Source organism: Fringilla coelebs (assembly GCF_963513975.1).
Source record: "Fringilla coelebs genome assembly, chromosome: 21".
Lineage (NCBI taxonomy): Eukaryota > Metazoa > Chordata > Aves > Passeriformes > Fringillidae > Fringilla > Fringilla coelebs.
Genome location: NC_140047.1, coordinates 10036300 through 10062995, shown reverse-complemented (window position 1 = coordinate 10062995; position 26696 = coordinate 10036300). Strand labels below are relative to the sequence as shown.

The 26696-nt window shown below is 41.4% G+C and overlaps 1 protein-coding gene across 1 annotated transcript; it reads right to left on the bottom strand.

The window, feature by feature from the left end:
* Positions 1-534: 534 nt before the first annotated feature.
* On the bottom strand, positions 535-24810 carry QSOX2 (quiescin sulfhydryl oxidase 2; the record flags this gene model as incomplete). The annotated part of the gene is made up of 12 exons (XM_084219643.1): positions 535-4155; positions 6252-6440; positions 9850-10000; positions 11046-11168; positions 13055-13184; positions 14903-15046; positions 15571-15716; positions 17043-17133; positions 17328-17436; positions 18500-18548; positions 19734-19834; positions 24465-24810. The coding sequence occupies 12 exons, from the start codon at positions 24808-24810 to the stop codon at positions 3605-3607; spliced, it is 2130 nt and encodes a 709-aa protein (XP_084075769.1). The 3' UTR covers positions 535-3604.
* Positions 24811-26696: the final 1886 nt, after the last annotated feature.

Here is a 26696-nt window from a genome sequence, read left to right as displayed (position 1 = left end):
CAGGGGCTGTGTCCCACTCAGGACAGAGGGCAGGGGCTGTGTCCCACCCAGGACAGGGAGCAGGGGCTGTGACCCACCCAGGACAGAGGGCAGGGGCTGTGTCCCACTCAGGACCACCAGAGGCCCCTGCCAGCCCCGTGGTCTCTCGTGCTGTGACATCCAGGACCCCACAGGAGCCCTTGTGCTGATCTCCCCCTGCACACCCTCCTGTGCCCTCCTGCCCAGGGGACAGCAGGCACCAGACCTGCCCATGGCCTTCCTCACTTGGGCTTCTGCCATTAATAAAAAAATCAACCATTAATAAAAACCAACCCACTCAAGCATTAGTTTCTTTCTGGTTTATTTTCTCTTCTCCTGTTCAGATTCCTTAGCAGCTCCTGAGAAGTATGGGTTTAAAAATACACCTCCCCAAGAGGATGGATCTGGTTTATCATGGACACGTTCATGAACTGTCCTGGCAATAGAGTTCAGCTTAAAATAATTTGCAGACACAGATAAAAAGCCCAAACGCATCCACTTTGCCCAAATGTTTGCAGTTTATTTTAAACAAGCACATTAATTTACAATTTAGTACAAAACAGTCACTTTTCCTTCCAAGAGAGGAATGAGACAGTAAAAATCCAACCCAACCAGAACAGACTTCGAAATGTCAAGTTATTGACTTCAAATAAATAGAACATTTAAATTACTGAAATGGTATTGTCACTATTTTCAACACCTCATGTGCAACACCACACCTGGGACCTTTGTTCCCATCCAGTAGGGTGGATGCACTGCTGGAAACAGAAAATTAGGAGTTCTCACAGATAACTTCATCAGGTTTCTTTAGCATTTGCAGCTTTTGTCCCTCCTGGCACATTCTACTCCTTTTATTTCAATATTTCCTATTTGAAAACATCCTGAGAGCAAAAAAAAAGCTCCATGAATTACAAAGGGCCAAGTGACTGCCCCAGCACAGCACGATTCCCACAGGGAAGTGGCATTGCAGGAACCTCTGTGGACAACACACCATTCACATAAAGCCTCCAAGGTTGAGGATGTGGGGCTTGGAGGCAATTTTTAAACCAGAAACACTTTCCTGGCAGCATCACCCATCCCCCAGCACAGACTGTATTGTTACAGAGACATAAAATGGTAAAATTTGTCATCAGAAAGACAGAAAACAAACCCAAGATTTACTCAAGTGAATTCAGAGTCAAGAAAAGCTTCCCAGATGAGGACACTGAAATGAAAGCCTTGGCTGGTTCACTGGAAAGAGCTGGAGCACCAACATGGACAAGCAAAATCCTAATTTCATTAATTTCATACTTTTATACTCTGAACAGACAAAAAAACCCACTGAAGTTTGAGCATTGATTCATTTTGTTGTGTTTGCAGCAGGGTGACAGCAATGTGGAAGTTAAACTTTATTCCAAACTTTATTCCCCCCAAACTTTATTCCAAACCCACATTTGCTGTTTTTTAATGGCAAAATCATCCCTGCAAACCCCCAAGGCCTTTTGCTTTCATGTGCAGACAAAAATGAGCAGAATGAGTCAAAGCTTAGGGAACCAGGTCTTGTATTTGCTGGAATTCTAAACAACCAATGACTGAATTTCAACTTGAGAATGTTCAATACTGACAGCAGGAATTATTAACTAGTTCAGTTCTCCAGATCTAACATTGCTGTGCTGGGTTAGGTTTTCCTGGTGTTTGGATTTTCCTTTAAAGCCAAGGGTCCTTGCTGGTGGGCTGAGAACACCCCAAAGTTACCTGGTTTTCAAAAGTCAGTGTGAAATCTCCAGGTTTTCCTCTGAATGAGCCCTGCCCTGGGATCTCTCACTGGGCTCCAGTCCAAACCAAAGGGCCCTGACCAGCCTGGAGCCCCCTCCCCACGGGCTCACCACCACCCTCGTGCTCACAGGGTGTTGCAATGTCCAAGCCCAGCTGCTCTAAGGATGGGAGTCATAAATTCCTAAAGAGGAAAGACCCAGGATGGTTCCTCCTGCCAGAACTTTGGAATTCTGAGGGTCCTCAGGGCACAGAGCCAGCCCTTCTGCAGGAATGCTGGACTGACAGGGTCATGGGAACTGAGATTTCTTCCTCTGCTCACAGCAGCCCCAGAAAGTTGTTCCTCTGTGTGGAACTGTAGTGTTACTGTGATAAACTTCAGCTACAAGGGACAGCGAATCTTTGCAGCTCAGTTCTCTCATTCCAACTGGATGCTGCAGGGACACATCAGAAATTCCCAGTTTTGTGAACAGCCAATGTTTGATTATGAGAAAATAACCCTGATTTGGTGCTGCTTTGTTGCCAGGGTTCAAACTTTCTGTGCTGGGGGTTCTGAGGGAAATCAGAGGACACACCAGTGGTATAAATGCAGGGAATTGGCCAGGGACTCCTTATTCCTTCTCGTGTAACAGAGGAGCCAGCAAACATTCAATTAAATTAAAAGTTGCAAATGTAGAATTGAAAGGAAAAGCCTTTTTATATAACATAATTAATCTGGAGAACTCACTGCCACGAGAAAACATTGAGGCCAAAACCTATTAGGATTAACTAAAGATTAGGTAATGGATAACCAGAACATGCTCAATTACATTGGATAGGATTAGAAACTTCACTATCCAGGATGTGAATTATCCCCCCCAGCCAGGATCGCAGCAACTCCTACTCCCAAGGATGATTTTGTAATGTTTCCATGATTTCTTATCACTGCTGCTCCAAGTACCCCACACTGAGCTCTATAGAGGGAACTGGATATCCCAGAAGAGGGCAGCTCTGGGTGGAAATACCAAGGGAAGTGTTAATTGCTCTCTTGTGATGGAGAAATTCATCAGAAGAAACTCAGTATTTGTAGATTTTCTAATCTGTTCTGCCACAGTAACACAAACCTTGCTGTCCTTCACTAAAAACATTGTTTTCCTTTCCTAGAGTTCATCAGGATTGGTTTCCACCTGGATAACACCACAATTACTTAGCAATTAGCATCAGGCTGCTAATTGTGCCCCAAAACTCTCATCCAGTGATGGCAAACACACATCCTTGGCACCACAAAATGGATGAATGATTTGAATGTGATATGCTTCCTACCTTAAATATGTAAATAATATTTCAGAAAGTCTCAAAGGTTTAGAATTGATTTAATCAGATGAGAACTCATGTTTCCTGAAAAAAATCATCAGAATTCCTGCTTCTCCCAGTGAAGCAGCCAAGGTACCATTCAGAAGAACTGCTCAGCACTCAAGGAGGTGAAATCAGCTCTGGATGAGTTAAAAAAAAATAACACCTGACTTGAAAATACACAAAACAATATCCAATTTCCTTCTCCAGCAGGCACAGCGGATTGCATAATGCAATGTTTACTCTGGAAATGAGTAAAGGATGTTGGTGGGAAGTCATGGAAAAACCTTAACTGCCAAATGCAACGCTCCCGTGTGAGGACATTGACGTGGCCTTGGGCAAAGCCTGGGGATCTCAAGGCCAGCTCCACCTGTTCAGCTGAACCCCTGGGAAATGCCTCAGGAAGAAAGGGGTGTGACCCAAGGAATACTGCATATAAAATCCCTGATCATAAATATTAAAGCTGTGTCTGGGACCCAACAGCCACGAACAGCGAGAGCTCCTACACCGAGGAACGGTGAGACTTCACTTTCCAGCGCTTGGACCTCACCCGGAAAAAAAAGTACATGATCATCAAAAACAAGGATGATGCCACATAGAGGATGACACACAGACTCATGTCTAGGTTGGAAAATCCAATCCCTAGGAAGGACACAGCCTGCCTGGTCCCTTTGAGGCTCACGGATGCAGCTGCGCCTTTGCCGCTACCTTGGACAGCTCCAGGATTTCCCACTGGCTTCTCCAAGCCCTTGGAGCCTGCATCTCCTGGGCTCTCCTTCTCCTGGAGCTTGTTTTCTCCATTTCCCCCCGAGTTCTTCTGCAGGGTTTTGTCTTTCACCTCCCTCGTGTCTCCCTGCTCGTGGTCACTGGGGTCAGCCTGGCTCTGGGTGTATTGGTAGAGAATATTTTCACTGCTGTAGTGGGATTTCAGGAATCGCAGGACTTGCTCTTCATTCCAGCTGTGCAGCCCTTTGATTTCTTCATGACATGCAGGACAAACATCTGGAGTGGGCCACTGAACTTTGGGGAATTTTGGATCTTCAGTCAAGTCACCTAATTGGGAGGAGAAAAACAGAAATGGAAAGAAGTTGGGAGGGATGAGCAGGGAAAGCCCAGTCAGACACTGCCCAGGGAGCGCTCTCCACTTTCAGTGAGGTTGGCATAAAAAGCCAACACAATAACTGAATTAAACAAAGACAATCGCAAATTTGGAAATTTTCTCATCAATTCTGACCCAAACATTTCAAAACACAAACACTAACTCACAATTATTTCCCTTTTCTCACAGTAAAAGCTGCAGCATTTCAATCCCAACCCCAAATCCTGCAATTGCTGCTTTTGGAAGGCAGGAGCACACCACAGGCCGGGCCCTGCAGGGTTAACCTGAATTATGGTGCAAAACAAACTGCTCTTTTCACTCCTTAATCCCTGTTTTCTGCCTGGTTTGCAAGAGCAGCTCCAAGGCCAGACACTCAGATATTTTCATGTTTCTGTGTTGTGAACCATTCCATCCCAAGCTTGCTTTTCCACAGCTCTGCATCGTTACCAGAACAAACATTTGCAGTATTTTAAAAGCCATCTTCATGTTTAAGATGTATTTTTCAGCTAAAAACCAAATCTTTAAATATGTAGCACTGTCTTGAATTAGGTCTAACTTTAACATTTCAGATGCTCACAGCTCTGGCCACGTTTCTAAGCTGAACACTGCAGCTGGTCTCACACTGCTCTAAAACCATATTTTAAAATGGGAATGGAGATCATTTTTAGAAAAAAAATCTCCACCTGGTAAAACCCCTAATTTATTAACCTGATTAGTACACTAGCACTTAAAATATTTTAGAGATAACAATTTTGCATTTTATTCTTATTTTATTATTTTTATTCTTTTTAAAAGCAGGAAACTTCCCCATCATTTTGGGTAAAATAGGGATTCAAAAGACATTTTAAAATATTTGCCTCCTTGATATTTACGAGCAAAAGAGCAAATTGGTTTTTTTATGCTAAAGATCACTCAGCAATCAATTTGTTTCAATAAAAAATGCAGAAACAAATTGTGTTACAGCAAGGTTACAAATAGAAAGCTCCCTGTACTTTGTGTTTTCCTGCCAAAGAGGGAAATGCTGTAAATCCTGTGCATTCCAAAGGAACAGGGAATAATTCAATAGGGCAGAGCCATATCCAGGCACCTCCTGACCCCCACCCCACGGTGTTTTCATTGACCAAACATCATTTCTCACTCAGCACCACAAATACAGATGCAGCTTTTATGGGTGAAAATACATCACTGTCCCACAGAGAAATTTTAGCAAACTGAAAAAGCATAATTTAACATTATTATTTATTCCAGTGTGTTTATAGTTCTTACTAAAAGGGTATTTTAGCTGGCTGCTGCATCACCTAAATCAATATCCATGTGAGTTTTCCAATCCCTTAATGTTCTAAATAAGTGCATTGCTCCACCGCTTGGCAACTCCAAGTCCACAGGAGTTGCCTGTTATAGGAACCAAAATTAGAGGATGTTTTTATTTAATCTCTTATTATTTACCTTTTTTCTCCTCAGAGAAAGGAGGCAAACTGTTTGTACTCACAACAGTATTTAATTCTTCATAAATCTTGGGAATGCAGCAGGAGCATAATATGAACACAATGTAGCACATTGAAATTGTAACTAATGCTGCATTACCCAGATCCATAACAGCAGACAGGGATTTAGTGCAAAGAGAAACCAATTTTCTTTAGTGCTTTAGTTACTTGATACTTCCATAAAAGAATGGATTAAACACAACCAGTATTTTAACAGCACTTTCAACTGAAAACACAGGGATCTGGAGGGGGCACACATTTCCTTTACACAGTAATTTTATTTTATTCAGCTGCTGCTCTGCCAAGAGTTGAGGCTCTTTTACCCCGAGGAAGCCTCTTGTTCAATTGCCATCGTTTTCCAAAGCAAAACAAAGGCAGGTTTTAACCCTAAACTGGTACAGAAAGAAATGCAATTATTTTTTATCCACTGCTAAGCAGCTGAACTGCTCCTTTGTGCCCCAGAAAGAGCCTCAGCAAGCAGCAGGTGGAATCTCAGAAGAAACCAGCTCTGAGAATGATGTTTTCCATCCTCTACCAGCCCTGGCCCAGGAGTTTCCCTCCCCTACCTGCCAGTCTGTTGTTGACCACGTTGTGCTTCTCCCAGAGCCACAGAACAGCCTGGTCCAAGCTTTTCACAGAATCCATGGACTCTTTGGCCATCTCCTCAAAGTGCTGAGCACAAGCCTTGCACCCAAAGAAGTGCTGGATGTATCTCCTCATCACCTGCAGCACAATCTGGGGGTTGTCCTCAAGGCCTAAAAGACAAGGCACAGACACAGCTCCAACAGCAGGGAAGTGAAGGAGGGGAGAAGGAAGGAGAAGTTGCTCCATTCTTGTTGCCCAGAATTGACACCTGAGCTGAAATAAATCTCTCTTGCAATTTGAAGTGGCTGGTTGTACCAACACCTACAGCACGTTCAGTCTGCACAACTGCTCAAAGCTACCCTGAACACCACAACCAAAGAAAAGTCAAGTGGTCTCTGCAGAGGAAATCCTCCTTTCAGAGTATCTTAAAATTTCAGGGGAAAACCAAACTGAGTTAATGAAAACCAGACATTAGTTTTATCAGAGGACACTGTGAAATTGTTAAATATGCAAAATTCACATTTTCTGTATGTCCCAACTCCTGTGGAATTAGAGACTTTCTCCAAGCTCTTGCCCAATATGTAACTGAATGTTTATATTATGCATTCACCTCTATATTGATGCCCAGGCACTGAAGTTATGGTGACTTTGCTACTGAAAAACCAAGAGTCAAACCCCTCTGGTGAGTCCTGCACAAGGTGCCTGTGAGGGCTGTTTGTTACTCCACAACTCTGAGGAATTAGAGAGCTCCACAATCTCATTAGAATTATTAATTCCATGGCTTTTTTGGCAGGCTCTGAATGCACAGAGCAGCTGCTGAGCAACACTTTGGAGAATAAATCAGGAATTCCTCCTAAAATAAACACAAACATGATTTTTTTAATAACATTCACATTTCCACACTAAAGATAATGCAAAAGAATAATGAATTCAGCAGGAAGATGAGGCCTGCACAGGTTGAGAACTTTGTGGCCTTTCTTGTGTCAGCAGGTAGCTCCTCACATCTCTAAGTGCCTTGAAAGCCTGATATAATCTGTTGAAATCCTAATGGTTTCATCTCTGTCACAAAGAATTTCTGATTCATGCTTAATTGACCCAGTAAATTATGTCAAAATGTATTTAAAAATGTCCTGTGTGTTACCACGAGCACACACTTGTCAAATTAAACACATTTTATGGTGCAGATTGATCAAATTACAGACTGCTGCTGCTGAACACCATGAGTAATTTACTATTGCTTTGTTTTCTTGGAAAAAAAATCAACAAAAGCTGCTCAAACTATCAGAGCACTCATCTGTTCTAGATATGGGAAATATATAAAGACTGTCATCAACACCTTTATTTAGAACAACAACAGGATATTCTAAGTCTTTAAGGTCCAAAAGAAATCCCAAAAAACCCCTGATTTCTCCTCATCCATTCAATATCTGTGATTGAATAGACATGTATAAATAAAAGCTATGAGATTAAAGCAGATTAAATTACTGCATTAAAAGAAAGGCTGGAAAATTATTTTGGAAGTTAAAATGAATTTCAGGCAGAACAGTTTTACCATTTACACTGAAATATGTACTTAGGAAAAACAATAAACACAACCAGAAAATTCTCTCTTTGTAGAGAAACAAGAGATTCATACACAAATTTAATTTCATCTGTTCTCCTGTATAATGGTACACCCTCAAAAATTCATTTTGTGGGAAAATCTGTCCAATTCAGCACTAGATTTAAAAATGCCAGATAATGTATTATAAAATCCACAAGCCTGTCTTTTTCACACCAACACCTCCTGTTACCTAAAACCACATTTCTTGTTGTGAAGTGTGCTCAGGAAATTATTTCTACAATGATTTTACACATCCTTGGCTGTGAGCAGCTCTGTCCCGAGTTCCTTTGGATCCCTCCTGCTACTCCCACTGCAGGTTCAGATTTTCCCCTTTCAGCATTAAAATGTATCAACCAGAACCCAATAAAATCATTTGATCAAAAGCCACGGGGAGTTCACCCAGAGTGCCAGGCCCTTGAGCAGAGGGGATGCTCAGGAGAAATCCATCTGCTTCAGAAAGCAAACAATTGCAAAATGGCTCATTTTGGTTGTTTTTCTTTTATCAGCCCCGAGATGAATCTTCTGTTAACATCTGCCATGTATCATTGTGTAATCCTCCTTTTCTCTTTCCTCCCAAACTACTGCAATTCAGGGTAACCCTAATCTTTAAAGTGGACAAGAAGCATAAAACCCTACCTGTGGTGGGAAGGATTAGGGAGTACATCATGCTTTTTAGTAGATGGGATTTAAACAAGCAATAAGGAGAGGAAAACCTCCCAAGACATAATCCCACAGTCTCAGACTGACCCAATTCTTTCACCATAAGAAGTGATCATCACATATCTGGCCCGATTTACAGCCAGGGTTAACTGTGCCAAAGAGTTCTCAGGTCCTACAATGTTATTTTTAACTTCAGGCTCATGCCTGAAACACACAATTTGAGGAGCAATTTTTTCTAGTTGAATATTAAGAATTAATAGATTTAATCAGAACACTTTGGGACTAAAAAGGAGAAATTTAAGTTATGCAGGATCCTGCTGAACAGCTCAAAATCATCCAGCACAAGCCCCTCAAACTCACTGCACTAAATTGAAGAAATTCAATCTACTGTCCCATGAAAAATAAACAAAAACAGAAACAAAAATCAATAACAGAATAATTTGCTATCAAAAAATGCCTGTTCTGCAGGAGAATTATTCAGACTTGAAGGATTTTCACTCTGACTGCAAATAATGCTGGACAAATGTATGTATCTATAATGTGAAATAATAAAATCCTTTCAAACATACAATCAACAAATGGTAAATTGAAAATTTCTGAATTTTATGATGTCCATGTAGAATTCCCATATTCCTTGGAAAAGACATTTAAAAGGCTTTTAATGAAAACTAAATAAAACTGTAACCAAAAAAAGCACTGTCCTGGCATCAATAAAAACCAAACTTTTAGCATTAGTGTTTCTATTTTCATTGGGTGAGGAGAATAGATTTTATAACCAGCATGTTTCTTAAACAGGAATCATCACCAGAATATTAATACTCAGCTTCACAAGATGCTGCAAGTCTAAAAATGAGCAATTTTACAGAGTGCTGGCAAAGTAGTAAATCACTGCAGGGATTAATGACAGGTACATTCAGCTGGGAAAAAAAAAACCCAAAAAGTTGTAACATGCAGTATTTAAGAAATAACATTACAGAAGGATCAGCTAATGGCTGAACATCTTTTATAGTTACTGAACTGGATGGTAAAATCTCATTTTCCTCAAATTTCATTCCCAGTGCAACCTCAGGTAACCTGAATCATTTTCATCCCTTTTCAGGGAGCTCAACTGTTCTTTGCTTGAAATTCTCTTTTTCTTTTTTTCCTTTTTCTGCTTTATTACTCCCAGCTTTAGGGCCACACACTTTATTTAGCACATTTTCCAAACCTTCCTGCTGCAGCCAAGCTCTGACCCCTGCTGGTGCAGCCTTGCAGCCACTCTCCTCCACAAACTGATTCCTTGAGGATTTACACACCAAAAAATATTTGCTGCTCACCTGTGTTCACCAAAGCTTTTGGTCTCAGTGCAGCCTGAACAGTGAGGGTATGGAACAGCTTCCAGAGGGAGCAGCTGTACCCCCTCAGCTCTGGTCTACTGCCCTGGCAGCCAACCCACTGCACTTTCCTGGGGAGAAATATCCCAGAAATCTGCAAAAAAAAAAAAAAAAATTATTTAAGGTATGTGCTGCTCTATGTGGCCTAAATGTACCACTGCTGATCCCACGTGGAATTGAGGTGATCCAGGGTAAAGAACAATAAATGACTTTCTGCACTTGTTAATCAGTTCATGCTTTATGCAAACAAAAATCCTCATGTCTCAGATACTCTGAAGCATCATCATGAAACTCATCCTTTTGGACAAGATTCAAATTGTCCAGTCATTGACATCAAACCCACTAAAATCAGTCACACAGAGCACACAAAGTAGTTTAACCTGTGAAGATTTTTTTTAAAAAACACAACACACAAAAACATTCCTGTACACTGACAGAACTCCCCTGGGCACATCCAAAATTCCCTGTTACTCCACAAAGTTTACATGATTTACAGTGTAAAGCCTGAACTGGCTGTAAAATTCCATGTTATTTCTTCTTGGAACAAAGCCTTATTCATTGCACCTGAAATGCAGTGCAAGATTTTAATTTCTGAGACTTTCCTCTTCCTAAAACACACAGGAAATTCAAATTTCAGACAGAAATAGGGAAGAAATTGTGAAGTTCTGTGCAAAGACAACCCTGTGACAGGGCTTTGCCAAAGTGGGATGGGATTCCACTAGGAAAATTAGAGAGTATTTGGGGAAACTCTTCAGGAATAAAGCACATTTCAGTGGGTATATTTCCCATCACTTAAACTCTGACCTTCAAGAGAATCCTGCTGACAACAGGCACAGAAAACTCAGAAATACCCTCTGGGAATCTTGCATCCCTGGGGATGACATTAGGGAACAAGTCTTGCTTGCTCACTATAAAACCCAGCCAGGATTGCATGTTTCAATTCTCTCATTTCATTTTCTTTGTGTGGATGGGGGTTGTTTGTTTTTTTTTTCCTGCTAATGATTTCACTTTATTTTCATTTTAACCTTCTTATAACTCCATTATGAGTGGGGGAGCAGCAGTAAGTGATGTCTGAGATTGATATAGAATCTTATCCTTTCCTAATGCCCTGTTTGATGCTGGGACTGGGAACAGCTTACCCGCATTTTGTTGTTGACCAGATCCAGGATAGCATCATAAGGGATTTTGTCTAATGGAAGGCTCACCAGCCACTCCTGCAAGGTCTCTAACAACTTCACCACAGGCTGACGGCCAGGAAAAAGCTGAGAAAAATAAAAAAAACATTTTAGAAAACATTTTCAGGCACAAATCTCATCAGCAATGAGATGCTTTTGGTTTTATCCAAATGTTTTTGCTGTCTGTAAAATGTTTCATTTTGTTTTCTGACGAGCAAATTAATTGCTTGTTCTGCTTGCAGTAAAAAGCCAGCTCCCACCAGCTTTTACTTATGAAATTCAACAAATTTTTTTGTGCAAAAGGTTAAAAATTTTTTAAATTTTAAAATTTTTAGCAGGCAGGAATGCTACAGAGCAACTTGACGTTATCTAGGATTTCACATTAAGGTAATTCAGTTCAGAATGTTGCTCAAAACAGAGTAAAACACCTCAGTGAAACAGAAAGGCTGAAATCCTTCTGATTTTTGGAATATCAATCACAAAAATTGGTTCTTTTTAGTCAGATTTCTGTGAGTTTATGAGTTGTTTTCCAGAGGAATATTTTCCTTTCATGTGTAACAGTGATTTCCAAAGTGATCTGGAATCAGGGCCTTCCTTAACTCAGAACTTACAGAGCCACAGCCTGGCAGATGAGTGTGAGGACCTGTAAACCAGTGGTAAGGCCATTATTTTACAGCAGAAAAGGCTATTTTGCTTTAATTAGGGTTGGAATTATTACAGAATTAAGTCAAGTATCTGCCTTTCTTTAGGACCCTTCCAGAGGGAGCAGGATTTCAGTCATGAAAATTCCCCAGGTAGGGAATCAGAGACCTCTGTGCCTTTGGATTGACCATCACTACAAACAGGAGAAGAATATGAAAAAATTCTTAACAGAAACACCCAAAAATATGAATGAGAGAAGTGAGAAAGTGTCACATGACAAAAAACAACAAAAAAATGCAAATAAAGGACAGCATCTCCTGGTGGGACAGGACAGGGGGAGATGAGCAGGCACCTAAAAGAGATCATTCCCCATTTATCACAACAGCCAGGGAAACAAATGACATCAGCTGGCCAGGAACCATGGGGAAGGGCAGAGGATGCTCTGGGGATAATATGATGGAAAGATTACCACCACACTTTCTTAAAGAAATGAGGCCAGCTGCAGATTTCTGACCTCTGATGGCTGCAGGGGGGAGCTGGCTGGGTAAGGAACTGTCTGTCTGATTTTCAGATAAACCCAGATATTTGGAAATAGTTCATATAGGCCTTATTATTCCTTTAAGAGTTATTGATTCACTTGTTAAAAATAAAACATAGTGTTAGCTACACAGGGAGTATAAATAAAGACATATTGATAATTTCAGGAAGCTGGTATCATAAAGCAAAATGATTTAAAATTTTTTCAAGTTATATCACATTGTATTTTATGTATTTTCTTTTTATGCAAATGTAACACATAAGTATTTTTAATTTTTAAATACTCAATTATATTCAATAGCTCAGTTATTTTTAAATACCTATTTAATCAAAATCAGTACCTCAATTATATTCAAAATTCAGACAGAAGCTACTAACATCTCTAAATAGAACAGCATTTGCCAAATATACATTAATGAAATCCAAAAGTCAAGAATGAAAAACAAAGGTTGGTTTAATCCCACTGAGTAACAATAGCTACTTATCCTGAAAATCTGATAAATGGACTATATTTACAGTGTTTGTTCAATATGCTGCAGACTACTTAAGCTTTATTTAATTTTGAGCCCCCTAAGGTGAAATGAAATTACATTTTAACCCCATAAGTATGTCAGAACAGCAAACAAGACCTCAAAAATAGCCTTTAAATAAACCCACCAGACTCTTTTTGAAGCCACTGAGGATGCACACGCTCAAACACCGTGCAAGACATTTTGAGAGACTTATGTCCCACGATAAATTTTCTGGTGGAGTCACTTCATCTTCACAAATAATCACAGCCCAGAAGAGCCTACCTTGGCAGAGATGGTGACAAAGTCCTTGAAGGTTTTCAGCTCAGCTCCCTCGAGTGCCTTGTGCGTGGCCAGCTCCACCCGGAGCAGGAAATGCAATCCTGACTCAAGGTCAGCCATGTAGAGCCTGGACCTGGAACACACATCAATAATCCTGGCAGGCTCTGGCAGCCTCCTGCCCCCCCTTCCCTCCCCACTCCACAGGTAAATGGATAAGAGGAGGTGCCATTAAAGCCCCCCCACAGTGACTGCAGTCCTGCCCAGCCTCAGTGGCACAGGCAGAGTTTGGGCAATTGAGGCACAACCACACATGGGGAAGTTTTTTTTATATTTGACTGAACTTTTTGCTTCCCAGCCAGCTTTACCTTGTAATGAAATGACAGCCCTGGTGTAAGGAAATTACAGCTTCTCTGCTGGGCTGACCACAAACAGGAACAGGACATGCCCTGAACAACAGGGGATCCCACACAGGGCAGGGTGCAAACAAGACTGGAAATGTCAGTGTTGGAAAGGACTGAATTAGAAATCCTCTCCCAAATGCAGCAGTTTTAACTCCCAGCTAAAACACAGCAGCTCTTGAGACAAGAGTTCTGACAGGTACAAGTAAACCATATAAACCAAATAAAACATTTTCCAAGTTCCTTCTCACAGCCAAATATCTTCATAACTAAACCTGCTTTATGAAGTACAAATGCAGCAGGCACACAGCCCCAGCTTTCAATGCTTTTCAGGCAGTGTGAGACAGCAATGGAACTGAACAAACAGAAGTTCAGAGAGCTCATGCTTCTTGTAAGAGCTCAGCAGCATTGCTGTTGCTAAAAAAACAGAATTAAAAAACAAACACTGAAAAAAACTGGCTGCCCCCACCTCCTAAATAACATGCAGGAAAGAACATATTGAAAGACAGAATCATCTATAATCATCTATAAACATATATATACATCTATAATTTAATTTAAGCCACAGACTTATTCTGAATTTATCTCCTTAATTAATAAAGTACTCACTTAAGTTATAAAAACCAGCACAATTCTGCTTCAAGTTTCTTAAATAAAGAGACATCCACATGAATGCAGGAGGTTCTCCAAAAGGATCCTATTTAGAAGATACTTGGAGTGGAGATTCATGTCAACAAGATTTTGCCTTGCTGGAAAGCAGCTCAATTTAACTAAGTTGTTTTGCTAACTGAATGTTCCATATAAAGTATTTTATAATAGTCACTGAAAGAAGACGACACTAATAGTGTCCATGAAAGGAAAATAAGTATTATATTAAAGCACTCAGTCCCACATCTTTCCATCTAAAGATGCTGAGGGATTATCTCTCTGCAAAGGCTTTGCATCCTTCTCTCAAAGAGGGAAAGAGGGTGAAGATAAACCTCAGAGGATTTGGGGTGATAAACATCTTTTACAGTGACTTTAGTATTTTTCTATTATACTTGCATTTGACAAGCCCTTTCCAGTGGGCACACACACAGAATCTCCTACAGAAATGTTACAGCTTGGCATTTTACCATGAATTTTTTCAGGGACACTGATCACTTCTTTCAGGTAGTGGGTGATAAGTCCTTGGTATTTCCAAGGCAATTGAATATTTCACAACACTTCTGGTAAAAACATTCCTTCCAGAGCAGTGCAGACATTTGCTGCTAAAACCAAAATACCTCAGTAATTTCACCTGGGAATTGTTTGAAAAGCTGCTCACAATTGAACTGAATGGAGTGAAAAGAAGTAAAATATGGAACTGCACTGGGATTTTATAATAAATTACAGCACAGCTCCCCACCTGGCAGGAAAAAGCTGCAGGTGATTTTTAATAACCAAATTTATAAAAATCAAGGGCATCACTTACTTATCAAACTCTTTCCACACCTTGATTTCTGTGCTCTCCTCCTTGTTTTCTGGAGCAGGCAGCTGCAGTGGCAAAAGGAGTTTTCTCCTTACACCTGGCAGTGACTTTAAATATGAAGAGAAGAAAGACCGTAGAGGCTTCAAACTGCAAATGGACAGAGAGAGATAATTTTAATCTCAGACTAAGTGAGTGTCCAAAGCAAATAACTGTATTTATAAAATAAGATATTCACTTTGGTTATGTTTTACAGTCCTAGTGCAGCATGGCCTGTTTTGATACAAAGTGAAAAGAAATAATGTTCAATTTATGAATAACAAATCACTTGGATTAGGGGTGTGAAATTCCATTCAAAATAAGAACAAATAACGTTTGTCCAAATGTCAGTTCACACTACACAAGAAATGGGTTTTTTTAAGAACTTTGATGCTTCATTTATTTTTTCCACTTTTGTTCCAAAGATTTTTTTTTCCTTTCAGAACTATCACAGTAATAAATTGAAGCTATAAATAAGCAACAGTGATAAGTAAAAGCAGTATTAGGTCTTTTATTGATAATATAGGGAACACACAAGTTCAGGCAGTACAACGTATTGATTGAGGACATCAAATTCTGACATTTTTATAAGTTAAGTGAACATCTCCATAACTCTCTGGCAGATAATTACTTACTTGTTAATTAATCCATGGCTGCCATTGGGCTGTATCAGGTAGCATGAGGGGACTGAGGTGATCCCCAGTTTCTCCAGAAAAGGTTTATCAAAATTCAGTGCTCTCCTCACCACGATGTTTTCATACTGGATCAAGTCTAAGATAACCTGGGTAATGAGAGGATGCCATGAATTATACATTGTTCAAGGAATATCCAATCTTGCAGGACAAGACACATAAACAGGTGAAGTGCATCATCCTTTAAGGGCATCATTAAGCTGTTTGCAGGAAGTGCAGCTATGGCTGCTCCGTGCACACAAACAATTTCACTGAAAGAAGATTTGCTCTTCTCTAGAAATTATTACTCCTATCTTCCTTTTTTTTATTTTATTTTTTCTTGGTCTATTCTGTTCTTTTCCTTTTTCCTTCCATCAGTGACGACACATGGCCTCCTCTTCTTCAGCAGTATGGGAAGGTTTGTCCATTTTGTCTTGTGTTGTAAACATGAAAACAATGCTATTTTCTGTTTCACTAAACTATTCTATAAAGCTCAAATACTACATAACACTAACAAACATTTTTTATCCTGAAAGCAGACTCCACTTTGTGTTAACCAAATGACTCTGTCTTCCCCTCTAACTGTAGATAATAAAAATAGTGTAATAAAAAGCTGAAGAACTTTATAACCTTCACATTTCTTCAGTAATGCCCACTTGCATCACCACAGCAGCTCCCAGAGAAGAAATGCCTGGAAGCAGCCTGATCCCAAAGTGATTCCACTCTTGGCAGCACAACCTCCTCCACTCATCACACTGGGCCACCTTAGCATCAAATCTAACCAGAAACATTTTGCAGACACTGGATGTTTCCACACAGATTATGCTTGGGTAATTATGCTTTTTTTTTTTTCTTCACTTATCCTAGATCTTACCAGGAAGAGAAAAGTAAGAGTTGTCTGAGCTAACAACAGGCTCATTACGTAGGGAAATGGTGCCAATCAAATATTTTATTGGGAAGCAAAACCTAAAGACTTCCACTTTCTCTGTATTTCTGAACTGCTTTATGCTACCATCTTAATCTCCCAAAACTTATATGTGAAGAAAAGGAACTGGAGAGTTCAGATTATTACAAACAGTTGTCCAGAAGAATAAGTACTAAAGGTTCTCTAGTAGCAACAAAACAATAATGTAATGTGGCAATATTTTTGTTGTGATCTTTAAAATTCTTGAAAGAAAATTGTGCAGAGAATGAAACTGGTAAATTAACCTTCCACTAAAATAAGAATGGAAGAAGTTAACAGGACATCACATTGCCCTGTGTGAGTGAACACCAGAGCCCTATAAAATCCCTGGGATTTAGGATCCCCCAAACATGTGTGACCTGCTCTAGAGCTGCATTCAGGGAGCTGTTTCTTTGCTAAATAAGCTCGAATCCAGCTGGTTCATGGTGACATCCATTCACAGTCACTCTGTCCCTCACAGGTCCCACGTTACCTCTCGGCCCACGTAGGAGCTGTTGCTCTCAAACACAATGGCTGTGTAGTGGTGGCTGTTCTTGTCAAAAAGAGATGGGAGATCACTGGCCCTTTGAGGAAAAGAAAAGCAATTTAGCACAGAATGCAATACACCCACTGTTACCCATGGAATTTCCTTTTACAGTCTCATAGCAGAACCTGTATTAAAAAAAAAAAAAAAACTTTTAAAAGATTTTAAATATTCTAGTTTATTTAATTAACTGAGTGAAGAGAGAGCAGCTACCTTTGAAAACAAGGAACTTACAACACTGGATCCAGTGGTGGGCAAGCAGGAGGTCTCAGCTCCTGGGAATGGTTCTGCAGGAAGTCAATCATCATCTGACGAAGCGTCTGCAGCTCTCGATCTGCTCCTGCTGAGAACAGGTTCCAAAAAACACAACCCTTCAGAAAACTGGGAAAAAATGACTCTCATGAAGGTTTGCTGTGCATGCTTTTCTGGGTCAGGTTTTTGCTTTAAATTCAGACTTAAAACTCAGCACAATATTTGGCTGAAGGAACTAAGGATTTGGTTGTAGGATTTCATTCTAATGTTGCTGTGAGATAGTATTTAAAAGCTGTCATCCCACCCTAAATTCAATAAAACCTCAAGACTTTTCCAAATGTATCCATCTGCCCACCTTGCTGATTTTTTCTTTAAACAATGCTTGATTCTCAACGTGAACATTTTCACTGTAGTTGCTGTGGGCAACTTCAGCAGGATAATAACCACAAATTAAAACCTGCCAAGATGTATTATTCCTACCAAATGGAGAGGCCACAAAGCCATGGAACAAGAGGAGGAAATAACTGAAGTGTGAGAATATTTTATTTGCTTTAAAAGAACCACATTAAAAAGCAAAAACACTTCAAATGCCCAAGAGGTAACACTAAGGTTCCCTTGGACAGGAAGGGTTAATGGTGCAGGTGGTCTCTCCTCTGACCTCTGGCCTTATAAATGTTCATCCATGGAAAGGGACAACATCACTTTTGTCCCAGACAAACCACCTCAAGCTGTGATCCTGACAAACCCTGGGATAAGCCTATTTTCAGGGAGTCCCCCTCTGAATAGGGGCTCTCCCAGTGCAACTCAGGATGCCTGGAAAATGGCTGAGGGATCAAAAGTCAGGACTGAGCAAATTGGATCTCGTGCTGATGAGGAGTGTGGTGGGAAAAAAAGGGATTAAAAAAATTAACAAGCCATTTGTGAAAATTAAGAGCTATATGAAAAAAAAAAAAGGAAATATAATTCCTAAGTTTCTTGAAGAAATGTTCTGATTAACACTTCATAGAGTACTTGAAATATTCTGTCTTAAAGAGCTATTTAGAGTCCACCCCATCCCTGTCCAAAGGAACTGACAGGATTTTGCTTGTGGTGTGACACAGCCCTGGCTGACAGGAAAACTGCTCTGGGAGTTTCTCACAGTAAAATGTCCTTACCTTGGTAATTTTCTCCAGTTGTGAATTGCTTTGTAAATGCTTTGAAGTACTGTGTGGGAGAAAAGAAAAGTCACTGTATTAGACAAAAAAAGCCCAGTTTAGGAACAAAAATGGCTTTCAAGAGTTTTTACTTTCACAGCTCTAACTACAAAACATTCTTATTTATCTGCTCAGGAGACAGTTTTCCCTCTTAGCCTATGAGTTCCAAAAAGCTGCTTCTCACCTACCTGGGGGCAAGATGAAAAAGACCTCAATTCATAATTCAATGGTGTGTATTGATCCTGCACTGCAAACTTTAACCCAAACACAAATGAACTGATCACCAATCTGTGCTATCAACTGTGTGTGTGCCTGGAACACTATTCACATTTTCCCAACTCCCTCCAGTGGTTAAACAGGAGATCTAAGGGAGCTTGGCTGCCTCCTGCTACAAAAAAAAAAAAACATGGAAAAGATTCCGTGTTTAATAAAGAGGATATCACAATTTACACCTAAAACTTAGGAGAGGGAACCAGAGACATTTCAATGTAGGATTTGTGATCTTTTACCCTGAGAGTAAAACCAATATATTTTTTTCTTTTGCTCTTCTATCATCACAAGCAGTTTATTCAACCTTTTCCATCCACCACATTCTGCTCATACTTAATAATGTGATTAATACAGACTGACTGAGAAGGTAAAAATTGCATTAAAATGAACAATGGTAGATACTTTTGGCTAATGTGGCATCCTCTTTAAAAGGCAGTTTAAGCATTTTATTATGAAAAATATTATGAAATTATTCACAAAAATAGCGAAGGATCTATCAAGGGTAAATTTTTAATTGGCCATGCAATAAACTGTTTTCATGAGTTCAATGAATTCCCTTTACTTTCACACACCAAAACTAAAAACATTATTAATAATCCTGTAACCTCTGAGTTTGAAAAATATTTATACAAATGGCTATTATCTAATAAGTCTATTGAAACTAGGGGTCATATACATGTGATAACATGATACTTTACAGAATGATATCTTCTTTCAATAAGAATTTTTCAGATTCAGAACTGAATTACTGCTCAAAACAGCTGCATCAGCTCTTGCATTCAGCAAAACCCCCTCAAAATAATCTTTTATCAACTCTGCAGTTTTCTCAGCAAAGCAAAAACTCCAGCTACAGAACAACGAGTTACACAGTTTAATTACTAGAAAACATGCATCATTTGCCTAAGGCAGGATGTTCTGCACTTACCCTAAGGGTTGGGTAATAGTGAATCCCATATTCTTTGCACGTCTCATAGTTCCCTTCTTCCCCACAGTCCAGCACTCCAACTCTAATTGCAGATTCCCAGTCTGCAAACAAAGATATCTTTCAATTTTCAGCAGGAGTGACCACAGATCCCAGCTGATGAATTACCTTGCTTCCCATGGAAACCAGCAGCAGGACTCTGAGAGATTCCAGTGGCATAAAAATCCAGCCCTGGGTCGATTCTCATTTGCCATTCATTTCCATCCCCCAGTGTAATACAGTCTACTGATTTTTAAAATAACTAAAACCTCCCTGTTTTTCTTGGCTGCATCAGTGTTTACCATGCACCTGAACAAGAGGAATCCCAGCACACAATACAGGAGTTCCAGGGGTGAATCCAGGAAGATGAAATCAGGGCCAATCCAACACTTGCAAGGAACTGGATTGAATTCCTCAGCTTTTCCCATTAGCTGTGCTCATAAAATAGAGCATGCAGAATGTATATAACTGAATAAAATTCGTCCAACAGTTGCTCATCCACATGGCTGTCAATTACAAACCCATAAATTTGATGCACCTTGTATTAGAGCTTTTTTAACAAGCTGTTTTTTCGCCAACTTACAGTTTTCTGAGAGGCCTCAGAATTACACACAACCCCAACTCATGTAGTGTCTGCTGAAAGCTGCATTTATCTGTAAGTATTGTTCAGAAATACATTAGTTGTACCCCCCAAAATACCTGAGTTTTAACCAGAGTGTTCAGTAGTTGAGTTTGAGCATCACTCTGACTTTCCTTTATAGCAATAACCACGAGAGTTCAAGGATTTCCATAAATATGCTTATATAACTTCAATAAAAGCTTTCAACTAACTTACAGCTTTTTCCTTCTCTTTTTGCTGGGAATTTATCTTTTTGAGCCAGCCTCTGCTGCAGCAATCACTTTAAGGAAGAACCACTCCAAGAGAATCCTTAGACAGCTGCTTTTTAAAGCAAAGTTAAATCAAACCAGCCGTGGGCAGAATTTGAAGGTCGCCTACAATTCCCAATAAAATTTAAAAAGCACTAAAATTAAACCTGCTTTTATAGCAAAGAGCATGAAAGCTTCATCAAGTTCAAGAGCTGATGGACAGCTCTGGTCTGTGAAATTTAGCTTGACCTTTACTTGTGTTTGGAGGAGGCCAGGGCAGCTGATGGAGAGGTTTGTGCTGAACATGCCAAGAGTTGAGCGGGCACCAGGAGAGCAGATGGGCACCCATTCACGGCAGCACAAAGGACACAACAGCCCATTTCATCAAATAAAATGCAAAACACAAAAGAAAAGTTTGGCTTCTGGTTATCTCCTCCATTCAACTTTCACCACTCCTCCTCTTTTTTCCACCTGTCTGGATCCTCCTCCACGCCATGAATGGGAGCTCTCTGAACTCAATGCAAATAACCCTGCACAACAAAGCAGCCCCACCCCAGCTAAACACCCGGGTTAAAGAGCACCAGCTGGGATGTGCTGCTTAGCATTCCTGCTGCTGGAAACTGAGCTTCTCCTTTCCAAAGGGGTGCCAGAGCTGCTGGAGTGCACAGCTGACACTCTGGAGTTACTGCAGCACTGTAGCCTGGGCTGGCTTTTCGCAAAATGCTGATTAATTTTAAATTAGCATTAGTGGTTTTGAGATACTGACTCACGAGCGATGGGAAAGAGGCAAATGAGGGATGCATTAACCAACACAATCTCTGTTTATGCTAAACAAGCTCCAGTGAATGACAGGGCTGTGTTGGACAAACTGGAATCCTGCAGGTGGGTCAAACCTCCCATGTGAGAAATGCCACAGAGCATCGACCAGAGAATGCCAAGGAATTCACTTCCTTTCCATAGAGTTGGCTGTTTTCCATCAGGAAGTTTCAGTCAGGGGGGCAAAAGGCTGATCACAGGCACCTCTCCCTCACAGATACTTGAGAGATGCCTATTTTGACACTCTGCTGTTTCCTGAACAAGGTGACTGCAGTTTCCCACCAAATGTGTTCAAAGAACAGTTTCTAGCAGGAAATCATTATTGCTGGATTTGAAACAAAACCTGCTAAATTTGGACAGCTACCCCAAATCCTGAGGAGTGAAATGATTCTGTGTATAATTCACAGGTTCTCCTATGTGGGATTTCCAAGGGTTTGTTACTACACATAATTCCAGTCTGTGGATATTTTGCTGGATAAACTTAATCATCTTTTAGACAGAAAAAGGATAATTAACTCTAATGACCACTTTGGCCACCGCTGTAATAAAATGAAATGTGTGATTAGGAAAGCAGCAGCACTGACTGAGCTTAAAGCCTGTTCTGAGAGGGAGTATCAAAATAAAAACATAAATTATACAAAAGTAAGCACTGATCCTATTTTTCAGGAGGATTATGTTCTGCTGTGAAGTCTGCAATGGTAGTATTGCGAAGATTTAACAGATGAGAAACAAAATTAAAATTAGGTCTATTAGCACAGGCCTTTTTTGGACAAAGCTGTTGCACCAATTTTGTTTGGACACCAAACCAGCAAACATAACCCCAGTGATCCAGGAGTTCCCTAATGTAAAATCTGCATCCTCAAGGATATCCTTTAATATCCCAGCAGATGAGTAAGGATCTTTGAAAAATAAATGTGAAGAGAGATTAAGTGGGCAAAATATTTTGGGTTTGGTTTCTTTGATGAAGCTACCAATTAAAAGTGTGACTGTTCTCAGTATCCAAAAATCCATTCATCCAACTTGAAAATGGAAATATTTGGCTGACAAATAACACCAAAGCCAATAGCATTTGCTGGTCGTGCCAATGTCCACAAACATTCAAAATCCACTTTGTAAATGAAAGTTTTCATAAAAACTCAATGGATTAAAGGAGAGAGGCCTTTAACTGATTGCAGTGATACAAGCACGTAACAGCATCTGCAGTTACCATGTCTGCTGGTGAGGAAGAAAATATGTATTTTAGGAAGTCCTTACAAGTTACAAAGGTATCACGCTGCTGTAATCCTACCTAAATCCCTGTCTTATTTTGACCCAAGCTCTGGCCAGTTTGGGCTTTTCATGTTCTCCACTGCTATGCTGAAAGACCTCCTTGTTATTATTTTGGCCACAAGCAGATTAAAGCAGGAGAGAAAATGTTACATAAACTTATGCAAATTAAACAGAAGAAAATTACTGGTTTATAAACAAACCCTTCACGCAAGTAAGGAGCATTTGAAGTGCTCTGAAAATCATGACAGTTCTATTTCTCTGCTTTTGAGTTTTTGCTCACCAATCACAATTCCTCAGCGTGTGATGCATCTATTTTAGGGTGGGTTTCCATTTCCAAATGCACCCCTAATATTTCACCTACATTTCATATGAGCTGTTAATGCTTTTCAGGGTGTCACAGAACAGCCAGAGCTCTTCAGTTCCTCTCAAAGTGAAACCACGAGTGCATTAAAAACTGCTGTATCCATCCTGGAAACATCTCCTGGGTGAAATGTGAATTAAGAGTAGTTTAAAAGCCTTTTACACTGCTGTATTAAGCATAACGTATCCTACAAATCTGATCTCAGGTTTCCTCCCCAGCAGAAGTACTGAACTTCAATTGATACCTCAGGGGCCTGTTTGTTTCCTTACATCTACTAGGAGTAAATAGAGTAAAACTCTATTAGAATCTAATAGAGTAAAACTCTAATCTGAAAATCTAATAAGAGTAAAACTCTTCAGCACCTGCCAAAAAACTGAGCAGGATAAGAGACAGCAAGGCAGGTCCCTCAGCATAAGCTCTAGATGCCACCATTACTTTTAAAGTCACTAGTTGATAAGTCTGAAAACCTGGTTTTCACTTTGCTTGATTTTTGTATTATTTTCTGGTGGTCCTTTTCCCCCTTCAAGCCCATCCACACTACAGTAATTTGCAATATATAAATCAATCTGTACATGGCCTCTCTAGTAGCACAGTATTTTTTGCTTACCCTCTGAAACAAGCTTCTCTCTTTATAAAACATTTAGAAGATAAACATCGTGCCTTCAAGAGTTCAGTGTAAACAAACCTCGGCTACACCGGGACACTTACATGCAAACCACACTGCTTTGTGCCTGCAAGGTAATGTTTTATGCCTGGATCCCTTCAAAACCTTTAATTTGGAGGTGTGCTTCCACCATCCAACCCTTGCTCTGTCCCATGTGCTATTTTGGCTGTGTGGCACCACAAGAGCAGGGGATGGGGGTGATGCTCACACAACAGAGCAGGAGAGGAAGGTGATGCTCACACACCAGAGCAGGGGATGAAGGTGATGCTCACACACCAGAGCAGGGGATGAAGGTGATGCTCACACACCAGAGCAGGGGATGAAGGCGATGCTCACACTCCAGAGCATGGGAGGAAGGTGATGCTCACACACCAGAACAGGGGATGAAGGTGATGCTCACACACCAGAGCATGGGAGGAAGGTGATGCTCACACACCAGAGCAGGGGATGAAGGTGATGCTCACACACCAGAGCAGGAGATGAAGGCGATGCTCACACACCAGAGCAGGGGATGTAGGTGATGCTACACACCCCCGGGCACACGTGGCATGGCCCACAGTGACACAGTGACCGAGGCCCCGCCGTCCCCCAGCCCAGCGCCCCCCGGGGCACCGCCGCGGCCCTGCACCGGCTCCGGGCACCGCGGGAGGCCGCGAAAGGCCGCGGGACAGCGGCCGGGCCGGCGGGGCCGTGTGCGGTGACCCGGTCCGAGCCTCACCTTTGACGTCCCCCGCCAGCGCTCGCCAGGTGGGCGCGAAGGCGATGCAGTGGCCGCAGGACGAGCTGTAGAACTGCACCACCCAGGCGGCCGAGGAGTTGAGCAGCGCCGGCCGCACGGAGCCGGCCGTCAGCACAGTCAGCGGGTCGTGCCCGGGCCGGTACAGCCGCGCCGTGGTGGTGGCCGCCAGCAGCACCAGGAGCAGCACCGGGAACGGGACCGGGAGCGGCACCGGGAGCGGCACCGGGACCGGGAGCAGCGCCCGCCGGCCCCCGCCCGCCGCCGCCATGTTGGGACGCGCGGAGAGGGGCGGGGCGGGGCCGCGCCATAGCAACGCGCCGGCCATGGCTGCACGGCCTGAGGGAGGGCGGCGGGGTCTGTCCCGCGTCCCTGAGGGGAGCGGCGAGCGTCCCGTGTTCCTTGGAGGAGCCGGGATTGTCCGTGCTCCTGTGGGGACTGTCCCGTGTCCCCTGAGGGGAGCGGGAATTGTCCGTGTCCCTGACGGGACTGTCCATGTCCCTCAGGGAAGCAGGGACCGTCCGGTGTCCCTGGCGGGAGCAAGGACTCTCCGTGTCCCTTGAGCTGCAAAATACGAAATATATCAATTTTTTATTTAAAAGATGTTTGACGCAATCCGTGAAAAGCGTTAATCACCGAAGTGGCCGCATACCGGAGCAGGTTGCCCAGGGAGGGTTTGGAGCCTCCCTCACCGGAGATACTCCAGAGCCATCGGGACACGATCCCGACTCTGGGATAGCCCTGCTGGACCAGGGCTCGCACTGCTGAACCGACTGCGGTCCCTTCCTGTCTTACCCATTCTGGCCTTCTGTGAGATCACTCGGTGGCCAAATTCATGTGATAATTTATATAGAAAGAGTGCTAACTTCACGAGTTTTCTTGCTGAGCAGAGATGAAAGCAGGACAGCCTTTGGGTCGAGAGCTCTTTCATCCCTGAGCACCTCTCTCGGCAGGGAAGAGCCTCTCTCCTCAAACTGAAGTTCTGATAAAAGGATGTGTGTAGGTGGTTTGAGAGAAGCTCTGTCTTTTCCATAAATTCAGGATGAGCACTAGTCATGGATTTTAGCACCTTTTCACTCTGGCCCAGTATGGAAGCCTCCTTTCATTTCTAAATACAGGCTCAAGAATTTCATTACCTTAATGAGAAGCAGAAACCCAATAACGTCCCCAGAGAAGGGTTTCAGAGGATTTTAAAACTCAGATAATGAAAGACTGAGGTCTCTGAAAAGATAATTCTTGCTTCTGTTGCTCACAAACACTTCTTTTAATCCTTGAAGAACAAGTTGGGAACAAAGGGGTTTAAATTCTTACTTCAGGCCCATCAGGGGAGTTCAGGGTTAGAACTTAATTAATCATTGTTTGTGGCCAACAACCCACAAACAGTACAAGAGTAAAATTCTGCTACTTTTGCTTTTTCCTGACCCTTTCTTTTATTTGACCATTAAATCTAAAATGGTTCAGACACATATCTTTTGATCCATATCCACAGCTACAACCTAAATGGTTTCTCATATCACATCCCAGCTTTGGGGTTTTCTCTATTTTTTCTGGGTATAGCAAGCAACAAAATAGTTACAATAGCAGAGCTACAACAGCTTCCAAGAATTGAAAAACCTTGTAGCAGCTGCTAATTAGGATTTTAAAAATCTGCAGTGCCTAAGATATTTTAGAGCACATTTTATTTAGAAGAATTGTTAAATGTATGAAGATGAAAGAGATGGATTACAGGAGAATTAAATGTAGGGTTTAACTGAGAAATAATCATTTTCTATGAAAGATAATGACTCCTCCTGAGGCTAGTATCAAGATTTATTGACCCAGGAGGTTAATATTGATCAAACCCAAGGCAAACAAAATATTAGACCTTGAAGGAGAGTAATCTTGATATTGAAGCCTTGCCACTGAGTGAACAGGTCAATATATCTGGGTGCCAGAATCTCAGGTTTTGAACACAGAATGGTGGGGGATATTAAACATGTCTGACATGTTCTGTGTACACACTTTTTATTCTCATCAGCAGGAGGTTCTTTATAGCTGTGTCCTTCCCTGCAGAGCACCGTGTGAGGGTTCAGGCTTCACTCACAACCCTCGCTGCAAATCTGATGGGTCTCTGCCTCCGGTGTAACACAAGGCTAAAATCAAACGAGTCCTTCAGCTACTTATTTATATCTAAGTGATATTTTTAATAGATTTCATTCCAAACACAGAGATCCT